The sequence below is a fragment of the Lycium ferocissimum genome, chromosome 8, assembly GCF_029784015.1.
Source record: "Lycium ferocissimum isolate CSIRO_LF1 chromosome 8, AGI_CSIRO_Lferr_CH_V1, whole genome shotgun sequence".
Lineage (NCBI taxonomy): Eukaryota > Viridiplantae > Streptophyta > Magnoliopsida > Solanales > Solanaceae > Lycium > Lycium ferocissimum.
The window spans coordinates 40,873,476-40,885,925 of NC_081349.1; the positions used below are offsets into that span (position 1 = coordinate 40,873,476).

The window sequence follows — 12,450 nt, forward strand, 5'->3', positions numbered from 1 at the left end:
GCTTGCCAGAGTTTTGGATTCTACCTTAAGGCAGAGTCTTGAATGCAAAACTCTCCCTCAAACTCTGAAGGGTTTGCATGCAAAACTCTGCCTTAAGGCCTAATTTTGGCCCCAATAGGCTTCTTTGCTACAAATTTCTGCCTTGTGAAATTATCTTTTTTTTTTTTTTTACTGAGCCGGGTTCGAACCTCAAACCTCATGGTATTAGGCGAAGGGCAAAAATTAAAGACCGCCAACTTAAGAGGCAAAAATTAAAGACCAGTGCATTTGAAGGGCACTCCGCACAAAAAAATGAAAAAATAATGTAAAAAGACACAAAAGGTCATCCGGTGAAACTATTGACACCCGATGGCCCAAGAATCTTAAAAGTTATTTTCTAGCCTTTTCAAAATAATTTTATTTTCTAGTCCTCTTTCAATTAATTCCAAAAGATATGTGTGTAAATTGTATCATTGTTGTATATGTATCACTACTGTATATGTATAGAAAATGTATCATTCGTATAGAAACTGTATCGTTGTTGTATAATTTGTGTATAATTAACATATGTTAGAAAATGTATCATCGGTGTATAATTTCTGTTTAATAATTGTATAATTAATGTACACTTAATAATTATACACATATTATACATGTTTTGGGATATTTCTTGAAGGCTCAATTAACGTATACTTACTAATTATACATGTTTGGGATATTTTTTTGAGGCTCAATATGAATTTTTTTCAATCGATCTTTAGTGGCGACTTTTTGATCTTTTGTGGCGACTATTCGCCACAAAAAGTCTATTTTTTTTTTTTTTTGGTAGTGAATGGGCTGCTTGGCTAGCGCTTCACAATACTTTGGACCGAACGTACCAACTCGGATAATTAAGCCCAAACATGGGCCAAACAAATTGCTGATGACCACTGTATGTCCTTTTCCCAAAAAATAATCCAAGGCCTACATTTTATTTTATTTTTTTGGGAAAAAAATTCACAAATAGCCGTTTTTAGCTCATATAATTAAAAACTAATCACGGTTGATTTATGAAAACGTCTATTTTTTTTTTTTGTTCCAATTTAGATTTTCTCTCTATTTTTAGAAGTTTTACAAATATAGACCTTGGAAATTTACTCTACCAAAAAATGTTAGATTGAGGTCTAATGTTTGCTCATGTATTTCTTAGTTTTATATATATAGCATTAGATTATCGTGTAACGTTTGTAGTAACTTACAAAATTTTAGATTGTTGTCTAACGTTTTCTTATAGGAGTTTTAGTTTGCTCAAAAGTAATATTCAGGCCGTGGTATAAAGGTTCAGAAACTGCAAGAGAAATAAAGAGATGGTCATTTTAATAAACAACTATCAAAAAGGAATAATTGGTGAAAATTTCGGAATAATCACTGTACTAGAATATCAAATTGCACAAACACTGTCCTGAAGTTCCACTAGTAAATTTGATACATCAATATAATGGTTATTTTTTAAAAGATAGGGCCAAAGTGGCCTGTAATGTTATTTTTACACCTTTTTTGGGCCAGCAGTCTCTAATATGTTGCAAGTTACCTCCAAACATCCTCAAATAGACCTTAGTCTCCAAGAATACAAATTAAAGGACTTACTCTGCAACAAATGTGGTTACGGTGGAAGACATGTTTGGGGAGTTAGCAAATTACCTTTGGGACCCTGGCTAAAAGGAGCATAGGCATTGTGGGATGAGGGCAGGGGCGATTTTAGGTGCTAAAATTGAGACACTTGAATACACGGTCTCTCCATAAAACTAGGTATTTTATGTATATATTTTTTAAATTAGTATATACTATCTGCATGGAACCCATGCTCTAAAAAGCTAAATGGTCCACTTAGTTAAAGGTTGAATTATTTATCAAGAGAGCTAATACATTTTTTTCCTTCTTTTTTTTAGTGATAAACCCATGTTCCAGAAATCCTAGATTCGTCTCCGGAACCTCCCTCCTCCTTCTTTTTTATCTTCTTCTTCCCTTTGAATATTTGGTTACTAGTTCGAAGATGAACTCTTATAATTGTACGTGTAATTTGATTTATCCATTTCAATACAATATGGGTTCATTACATATTCCCTCTGTTTAACTGAACATGAAATTTAAAAAATAATAAATAATTTAACACGTATACATATTAACATTAGTGTCTTAATGTATAGATATGTTCAACTCGCCACCATTAAGTGTTAACTAGAAATGTTAAGATAAAAGATTTTCCATATACACATAGGTAGAGTTTTAATTACTAGTATTAGTTTTTCTTAGCAAAATATATGGCTTAGATTCACATTACGTAGTAATTCATAAGAATATGACCCATAGACATTTGGGTATTAATTTTAAACAAAAATCATGCCATTTTAAAGAACAAGGAATCTGGTGGTTTGTTTCACGGGAGTAACTCAGAATATACTTGTTAGCTTCGTGGAATTTAACCTTAACTGATACAGAAATATTGAGCCATTCATTTTCTCTTACTTTGTCCGATGGGGCACATAGTTTCACTCTCATTACTCTGGTTTTTGATTCCATTTTCTCCATTGGAAAAATTCTTATTCTTTGTTCAACACGCTATTTACACTGCTCAATGACCATGATAATTAAGGTCACCGTGGACTTGACCTGGCCTATATATATGTCATGCACATTAATATGGCCATAATATCTAAATTCTTGTAGCTACAATTATAATTAACGACTTCCGTTACTTCAACGTGATTTTTGTTCTCAATTTTATCTCTTGAAGATGGTTGATGCATTTGTGTCATTTGCAGTTGAAAAACTAGGGGATTTCCTTATACAGGAAGTTTCCCTGCGCTTAAGTCTTAGAGAGGATGTGAAGTGGCTGAGAAATGAGTTGCTCTTCATGCAGTCTTTCCTCAAAGATGCAGAAGAAAATCTAAGTGAAGATCAAAGAGTGCAACAATGGGTATTTGAAATCAACTCTATTGCTAATGATGTTGTCGCTATATTGGAGACTTACAGCTTCGAGGCTGGTAAAGGTATTGATGACAAAGGATTTGCTAGTCGTCTGAAGGCTTGCTCTAATTGCATCGGTAGGAAGGAGACAAAATTCTACGGCGTGGCCAAGGAAATCCAATGCCTCAAGCAGCGAGTCATGGATATCTCTCGAAAACGAAAGACTTATGGCATTAGAGATATCAATAATGCAGGAGAATGGCTAAAAAATGGGCCAAACAATCAGTCTTCTATGGTTAGAACATTGAGGAGAACTACCTCTTATGTAGATGAAGATCAGATTTTTGTTGGCTTTCAGGATGTTGTAGAAAGACTGCTAGCTGAAGTTCTCAAAGCAGAGCCACGTCGAAGTGTCATCTCCATTTTTGGTATGGGTGGATTAGGCAAGACCACTATTGCAAGAAATCTCTACTATTCTCCGAGTCTAATCACTAGCTTCCGTGCACGTGCTTGGATATGTGTTTCTCAGGAATACAACACCTTGGATCTCCTTAGGAATATCATAAAATCCATCAAAGGTCGCACCAAGGAAATTCTAGATTTGTTGGAAAGGATGTCCGAAAGCGATCTAGAAATTTACCTTCGCGATATATTGAAAGAACGTAAATACCTACTGGTGGTTGATGATGTATGGCAGAGAGAAGCATGGGAAAGTTTGAGAAGGGCCTTTCCTGATAGCAAGAACGGTAGCAGAATTATTATTACCACACGCAAGGAGGATGTTGCTAAAAGAGCAGATGACAAAGGTTTTGTCCATAAACTCCGTTTCCTAAGCCAAGAAGAAAGTTGGGATCTCTTTTGTAGGAAACTACTTGACGTTCAAGCAATGGTCCCAACAATGGAAAGCCTAGCTAGAGATATGGTGGACAAATGTGGAGGCTTGCCTCTTGCGATTGTTGTATTAAGCGGGCTACTTTCGCATAAAAGGGGGCTACAAGAATGGAAAAAGGTGAAGACACACCTTTGGCGGCATATGAAAGATGATTCTATTGAAATCTCCAGCATACTATCATTGAGTTACAATGATTTATCAACTGTGCTCAAGCAGTGCTTTCTTTACTTTGGTATTTTCCCAGAAGACCATTTGATCTATGTTGACAACATAACGTGGTTGTGGATGGCGGAAGGATTCATACCAAGAGGAGAAGAAAGAACAGAGGATGTTGCTGAGGGCTTCTTGCATGAGCTAGTAAGACGAAGCTTGATTCAACTGGTCAGTACAAGTTGGAAAACAGATGTTAGATGCAAGACTCATGATCTACTTCGGGATCTTGCCATGCAGAAGGCATTGGAGGTAAACTTTTTTTATACTTATGATCCAAGAAAGCACTCCATATCCTCCTCATGTATCAGACATGTCATTCATGGTCAAGCAGAAAGGTACCTCTCACTTGATCTTTCTAACTTGAAGTTAAGGTCAATAATGTTCCTTGATCAAGATTTTTGTACAATGAGTCTTATAAAGTTCCGTAATCTGTTCGGACATATATATGTGTTGTACTTGAAGTTTCGTTCCGGTACTGTACTACCTGATGCCATAGGAAGTTTGTACCATTTGAAGTTCTTAAGCTTGAGAGGTACGTATAATCTCCCCTCCTCCATTGGAAACCTCAAGAATTTACAAACACTCCGTATCTTGAATGACTATAGACACTTATGCCGACTACCCCCTGAGACAGCTAACCTAATAAATCTAAGACATTTAGTTGCTTTGTATTCAAGACCGCTGCAGCTTTTAAGCAGACTCACAAGTCTTCAAGTTCTTAAATACATTTGCTGTGATCAATGGAGAGATGTTGATCCTGTTGATTTAGTCAATCTTCAAGAATTAGGCATGTACGATATTATGAATTCTTACTCCTTAAATAACATTGGCAGCTTGAAAAACCTTAGCTCTCTCATGTTGCGTTGTAAAGCTGATGAATCATTTCCAGCCCTTGAATATCTTACTTCTTGTCAAAAGCTGGACAAATTGTGGTTAGAGGGGAGAATAGAGAATCTGCCTCTCTCAGACTATTTTCCAAATTCCATCACAATGATGGTCCTTTGGAAGTCACATCTCATGGAAGATCCGATGCCTATTCTGGGACTGTTGCCAAATCTAAGGGGTCTTGATTTAGTAGGAGCTTATGACGGAAAAGAAATTACGTGCAGTAATAACAGCTTTTGTCAACTAGAATTTCTTCGTCTTGATGGCCTTGAGAAGCTAGAAAGATGGCATTTATCCTCAAGTTCCATGCCTCTTATTATAGCTTTTGGTATCCATGATTGTTCAAAGCTGAAGGAGATTCCCCATAGGATGGAAGACGTTGCTATCTTGGAGAGGTTGAAGGGTATTGAACAAGAGTTTGGCGAATATTACAAAGTCACTAGTTTTACATGAAGCTTTTCAAGCATATATGATGTCTTGTTAATTTCAAGGTCATTAGTTTTGCATGAAGATTTTCAAGCATATATGATATGATGTCTTATTAAATTCAACCTCTTTCACAATTTGAAAGGTACATACAAATGGAATTAAGTTATATATGCTAAAATAAATGTTTCTTTTTTGTTATTGACGTAGTTTAGCATGTTATAATAGGTGATAATGGACAAATCATTTTTCAAGTTACAGAGTAACAAGGATTACATGTAGTTTGTCTTTCCAGTAACCTAATTGTATAAAAAAAAATTACACCATCGGTTCATAGAACTGAACTGTGTACACATAAATTCCCATCCACAACGACCGTTTCCAACAGACATAGTTTGAATCTTGAGATGCGATATAGTTTGAATCTTGAGATGCGAAAAGTATCGCATAAATTGGGATAGAGGAACTATCTCTTTCATGTTCACTAAAAATATATACAAGTCAAATTAAATCTTAGATTCTTTTCAAGTTTAATACAGCCTTAAATAAAATTAAGAATAAGGAAGGACCTTGTAATATTCTTCAAAGCCAAGGTTTTGGGTGGTAAAGGGTTTCCAAGTGGGGTTACTGTTTCCTCTATTATTATTATTATTATTATTATCAGGGGTAGTATTTGGTTGTTGCTCAGAACCATTTTTGGTGTATTTCCAGCTGTTTTCTCTGCTATGAGAAAAGTGCTTTCTCTGAGTTCTTGACCTTCCTCTCCCACCCATTTGAATGTTAAAAAATGCCTCTCAGAATTTAGAATCTGAGATGGTGGCAATTGGCAAAGGGAAAAACAGAGAGGAGTTAACAGAAACTGAACTGAAGAAGGTTTAGGCTAATGTGTTAGATTATTGAGTTTGAAATCTGGTTAAGGCCCACTTTGAAATTTAATCAAAGGCCTACATTTTTTTGTGTTTTGGCTAAAATTCACAAATAGGCATATTTTAGCTCCTGTAATTGAAAAATAATCATCGTCATATAGAGAGTTTCTCAAAAGAAATCTTTAAGACTGTGGTCTAAAAGGTCTATAAACTGCAAGAGAAATAAAAAGGGATCATTTATTAAACAGTTGTCCCATAAAGAAATAATTGGTGAAAAATTCTTGATAATGGATTTGAACTATCCCCCATGCTTACTGTACTGGTGGTAGATATCTACTCCCTTGATCCCCCCCCCCCACCACCCACCCCCTTCCAACCTCCTTTTTTCCTCTCACCATATCTTGAGGTGAATGAAGTGACTCCAATTCCAAAATGTTGGAGTTGGTTGTTCCCTGTAATTTAGACCTTGCATTTGGTTGTTACACCATGTTATATTTGCCTTGTTGCTTTCACCAGAATACATGTTTAAGAAGAAAAAGTTTATATAATCTTCTATAGTAAGTTAAATTACATTAATCTTGTTAGAGAGAACTTTACACTTGTCAAGTACTCAATGTATATAACTCGAATCCTGATTAGAATATGCTATGCGATTTGAATGTGCTATGCGTTAGAAGCAGTAAATTAATATACGTAAATTTAGTCGAACATAGTGACGAAAACAACTTTGCATTTCTTTTGCCTCTTCAAATGTACAGTTCTCGCTTTAAATCCACTACAACAGAATACAAAATATTTAGTCAATTTGACTATGAAGACTATGCTACAATGGCTTTGCCCTCTCATAAGAGAACAAATCCAAGCTCCTGAACATGACCAGCCAGCTTAAGTTGCCCATCTATTCCATCTAGTAAGGCATAAATCTCCTGTGAAGAGTGGTGATAATATTCACAAGCAGCAAACTGATGGATCTTTTTCTCTATTTCGATCCAACTGGAAGTCGGATGCTCTTTTCCTACTCCTACTCCCACTCCTAATCCTTTCAAGATCACCCTGATCCTAGCGGCTCCATCTATTTGCATCAGCACACATATTCACTAGTAGAGTGTAGTATCCACTGTTATTCGGCTCCAAAACGCTCAACTTGAGCAATTTCCAAGTTCTTCTGAAGCTTGCAACCACCAAGTAACGCACCCAAATAACAGCATTCAGCTCTATTCTCATGCTTCTTATAATCTCCAATGCTTCCTCTAGCAAACCGACCTTACATAATAGATCAACCATGCATCCATAATGCTCCATTTTAGGAGGGATGTCGTATTCCTGAGTCATACTTAGAAAAATCTTTCGACCCTTTTCAACTAACCCTGCATGAGTACAAGCTGTAAGAACGCTGACGAAAGTAATACCATTTGGCTTTACTTTTTCTTTCTCTATTTTGCTAAAAAGAGTTAGCCAATTTGAATATGAAGTCTATGCTGTCAACAATGGTTTTGCCTGTCACTAGAGAACAAATCCAAGCTCCTGAACATGACCAGCCAGCTTAAGTTGCCCATCTAATCCATCTAGTAAGTTATAGATCTCCTGTGAAGAGTGATGATAATTATCACAAGCAGCAAACTGATGAATCTTTTTCTCTATTTCGATCCAACTGGAACCCGGATATTCTTTTCCTACTCCTAATCCTCTCAAGATTGTCCTTATCCTCGCGACTTCAGTCCATCTATTTGCATCAGCATGCATGTTTACTAGTAGGGTGTAATAGCCACTGTTGTTCGGGTCCAAAACGCTCAACTTTTCAACAGCGACTCGAGCAATTTCCAAGTTCTTTTGAAGCTTGCAACCGCCAAGTAAAGCACCCCAAATAACAGCATTTGGTTCTATTCTCATACTTCTTATAATATCTAACGCTTCCTCTAACAAACCGGCTTTACACAATAGATCAACCATGCATCCATAATGTTCCATTTCAGGACGGATCCCGTATTCCCGAGTCATACTTAGAAAAATCTTTCGACCCTTTTCAACTAGCCCTGCATGAGTACAAGCTGTAAGAACGCTAACGAAAGTAACACCATTCGGCTTTACCCTTTCTTTCTCCATTTTGCCAAAAAGGGCTAACGCTGCTTCTGCATAACCGTGAACAGCCAATCCATCGATAACAGAATTCCAACAAAAATGGTTTTTCTCCCTTAACTTATAAAACACCAAGAGTGATCTCTCCAAGCTCCCGCATTTTGCATACATGTCAATTAATGCAGACCCGATATGAACACCAAGATCAAAACCTTTTTCCATAACATAAAAATGCATTTCCTTTCCTTTATCCAGGGCACCAAGATGTGCACAAGCGGATATAACACTTGTCATCGTTACTTCATCAGGAGTGATAAACTCACTCTTCATATCATTAAAAACCTCTATAGCTAGTCCATATTTCCTGTTTTGCGAGTAACAGTTAATCATCGTCGTCCACGCGATCAAATCTTTCCTCGACATTTCCTTAAATAATACTTCAGCCGACTCGACATCCCCTTTTCTTGCATACCCATTGATCATAGCATTATAAGCAGCAGTAATTTTCTCAGGCATTTGATCAAACAAATTTTTAGCAGAACCCAAATCACCAACACTAACATGGGCTGAAACCATAGCAGCCCAAGCGAAATTATCTCTTTGAGGCATTTCATCGAACACTAATCGAGCTAAATCAACTCGACCCAAATTCGCGTAAAAATCGATTATCCCAGTTTGTACAAAAACATGAGACTCAAACCCATATTTCCAAATTTGTCCATGTACACATTCACCTAATCTTAAACCACATACTAAAGTACAACCTTTAATTACTGATGAAAATGTATAGCTAGTTGGAATATTTTGAGTTTTTAACATGTCTATGTACAATTGTAAAGCTTTAATGGGGTTGTGACAATGAACAAAAGCTCTTATTAATGAGTTGTAAACAAATACATTTGGATTTTCCATGTGGGAAAATGCAAGTGATGCAAAATGTGGGGTGTTAAGTGTAGAACATGTGGAAATGAATTGGTTCATCAAGAAACAGTCTTTGGTTGTGCCATTTTTTAGCATTAAGGAGTATAGGGATTGGAGTTGTTTTGTATTTGAACATAATTTTAGTTGGTTTACAATTGAAAGGATAATGTTGTTTGGTGACATTGATATTCCGGACGTAGTTGCCGGTATATTTGTATTTGGCGAATTTATAAGAGAAATACTGGTATAGGTAATTTTAAAATAAATAAAAAATTGGTATAATATTAACTGTTGGCACCCATATTTCAAGAAGTCGAATGGTGTACTTGGTTGAATATTGAGTTATTTACCTAGATGAATATAAAGCTATTCCCCTTTAATAAATTTTTTCCTCCTTTTTTATAGCTGCTTGTATGTAGAGAAATGGGGCACTTTGGGAGAGGTGAAAAGAGAAATCATCTATTCATCTAATAATATGGGGTCTTTTGGTATGCAGGATGAGGTGAAATATGTCGGGATTAATTTTGGGATAAAATTTATACATTATTTGATTGAAGGATAAATTTATACCTTTAACCAAATAATGTATAAATTTTATCTCAAACTTAACCTTGGATAATCTATCTTATCTTGTCAAGCTTGTTATTATTATCCCACCTGGGAGGTGAGATGAATTAGTTCTGGATTATTATTCCAGAACTATAATTATGAGATACCTTAGTCTGCGTACCAAACGACTGTTAGGATTATTAGTATATTGAAAGCAACGAATGGAAGGAGATAGTCAATCGGATAGAAAGGCTTGAAGGAGGCAAAAGCAGCAGCAACTCCCCTTTGTGTTCAATTCAAATTGTGCACTCAAACTTGACATATACTAGTAGGGTCGTTTGGTGCACGGTATTAGCTAGGATATCTCAGCGCTAATTGTGGAATTAATTTTGTATCATGTTTGGTAGAAGGTATAAATTTATCATGGAATAAGTTTATATCTTGTATCAAGCAAAGTATAAAGTGCATCACAAACTTAAAGATGAAATATTTCATCTTATCCCATTAATCCTGGGATTATTTTATCCCATCTCCTAGATGGATAAATTAGTCCCAACAGATGGGACAAATTAATCCCAAAATTATAATTCTGGGATAATTTTGTGTATGTACCAAACAACCACCTAATAATTAGATTTGGCCATTTGGGTGCAACTGGGTATAACTACACATTTACTTGGTCAAAATGTAATTGAGTGTAATTGAGAGGGAGTAATTACACTCTTCAATTCTCAAGGTGTTGAGAATAACTGATAATTTCAAGATTTATTTTACAATAGTGTAATTACAAGATTTAATTGAATCAGAAAGATTAAAAATAAAATTAAAAAAAGGAGATAGTTCTCGAAATTTCCTTTTTTTTCTTTTTAATTACTCCAAAGCCAAGATCTAAACCGTTTCACAGTGAGCTTACACGCTGTTTGGATGGTTATTACACATTGTTTCTTTATCGTACTATTGTATGGTGTTGTATTATATTATACTGTATTATTTTGATGAACACAACGTTTGGATAGATTATATCATTTCTTGTTACATAATATCACACGTCAACAATTTGAAGAAAAATAGGGTACGAGTAGAGCTGTTATAAAAAAAAAATTAAGGGAAAGAATAAAATAGGATTATTAGATAATAAGCAAAGACAAAATAAGGTAACGACGCGATCACACCAAATCGTTCGCACTTTTCGTCGTTACATAATGATGAATTTAACAATTCGATACAATAACATTAAAATAACAATCAAAACAAACATTATATTTAGACCAACAATACAATACAATAGGTAACAACCATCCAAACAAGCTGTAAAAGAAAATCTGAAGATGTAACTGCCAAATGACACAAGATTGGAAACTCTGATGAATTAATAAAGAGTTCTTCTTAAGCTTTTGCCTATGGTGGATTCAAACCCACAGTGGCGGAGTCGCAGTGTCGAAGACGGGTTCGGCCGAACCCACGAGGGGAAATAAAAGTACCAAAATAATATAAAAAGGGAAAGCATATTTGCCCCTCTACTGTTAAAAAAGTTTAATATTGTCTTCCATTATATTATCGGTCCATCTATGTCCTTAATATTTTACTATCGGTCCATATATGCTCTTAATATTATAAAAGTATTGCACGAATTTTTACTATTCAAACATTATGCTATGAAAAGCATTATAGGCGGGAGGAAAGTGATGACGATGTTCAAACTGATAACTTGTTTTTTGATGGTCAAGCGGTTCTTTATTCTTGTTCCTTGAGAAGCATCGACTCTTATCAAAATACTTGACGGTAATTAATTTATTCCTTCCGTTCACTTTTACTTATTTATTATGCTAAAAGTAAAATTTCAATTTTACTTGTCCACTATAACCTATCAAGAGAAAGACAACAAAAAAAAAAAAAAATTGTTAAACTCTTAACATTAGTTACTCATTTTCCACGTCTATTGAGATTATACACCAATTGATATGGGTAGTATGGTAAAATATATACTTCATTTATTAGTTCTTAAGAAGCATGCAAAGTAAAAAATGGATATTTAAAAGTGAGCGGAAGAAGTACTTTGTTTCTTTTGAGTTTTAGTCCAAAAAATCCCATACCCGAAAAACCTTCTTCTTCTGCATATAGATTTTTGAGCTATGGAAAGTGGATGAAGTTTGTAAACTAGTTGTCATATTTTTGTTCTTGGTTTTTGCCTTAGTTTCAATTTACAGTCAAAGTAATAGATGATATTTAGCACAAGGAATTAACATCCTAAAGGAGATCTCTAGAAGGAAATAGTAGTACTAGTTATAAACTAACTTGACATTAAAGTGAGTTAAACTTCATTTGTTCGATAAATCGCAATTTTTGTTTCAAGCAAAGGGTAAACAGATTTCCCAGTTTCCTCTCGATCTTAAAAATAAATAATTATAGTAACTCCGTATGAGATAATCATTCCAAGTCTTCTTTTGTCTTCAATCAAATAAATTCTTCACAAATTAATATTTCGAACTTATGCGAATCGTTTTTGTTATGTACAAAATCCTTGATTAGACATTTTTTTTTTTTAAAGTACTCCTCCGTCCCAAAAAGATAGTACTTATTTTTTTCAATAAATGCTTATTTGAAAAAAACATGAGGTGTTTGGTCAAACTTTTAAAAAAAAAAAAATACTACTAGGGAGTAGCAGAAACAATTTCTCAGAAGCTAAAAAAATATTTT

At 35.0% G+C, this 12,450-nt stretch overlaps 2 protein-coding genes across 2 annotated transcripts; one reads left to right on the forward strand and one right to left on the reverse strand.

Annotated features, from left to right (window-relative positions):
* The first annotated feature begins 2,539 nt into the window (after positions 1-2,539).
* On the forward strand, positions 2,540-5,578 carry LOC132068476 (disease resistance protein RPP13-like). The gene has a single exon (XM_059462073.1). It carries the CDS (start codon positions 2,753-2,755, stop codon positions 5,366-5,368), a length of 2,616 nt encoding a protein of 871 aa, XP_059318056.1. The 5' UTR covers positions 2,540-2,752; the 3' UTR covers positions 5,369-5,578.
* A 1,296-nt stretch (positions 5,579-6,874) lies between these two features.
* Positions 6,875-9,428, reverse strand: LOC132068478 (pentatricopeptide repeat-containing protein At1g06143). Its single transcript, XM_059462076.1, has one exon. The coding sequence runs from the start codon at positions 9,385-9,387 to the stop codon at positions 7,711-7,713; it is 1,677 nt and encodes a 558-aa protein (XP_059318059.1). The 5' UTR covers positions 9,388-9,428; the 3' UTR covers positions 6,875-7,710.
* Between the last annotated feature and the right edge of the window lie 3,022 nt (positions 9,429-12,450).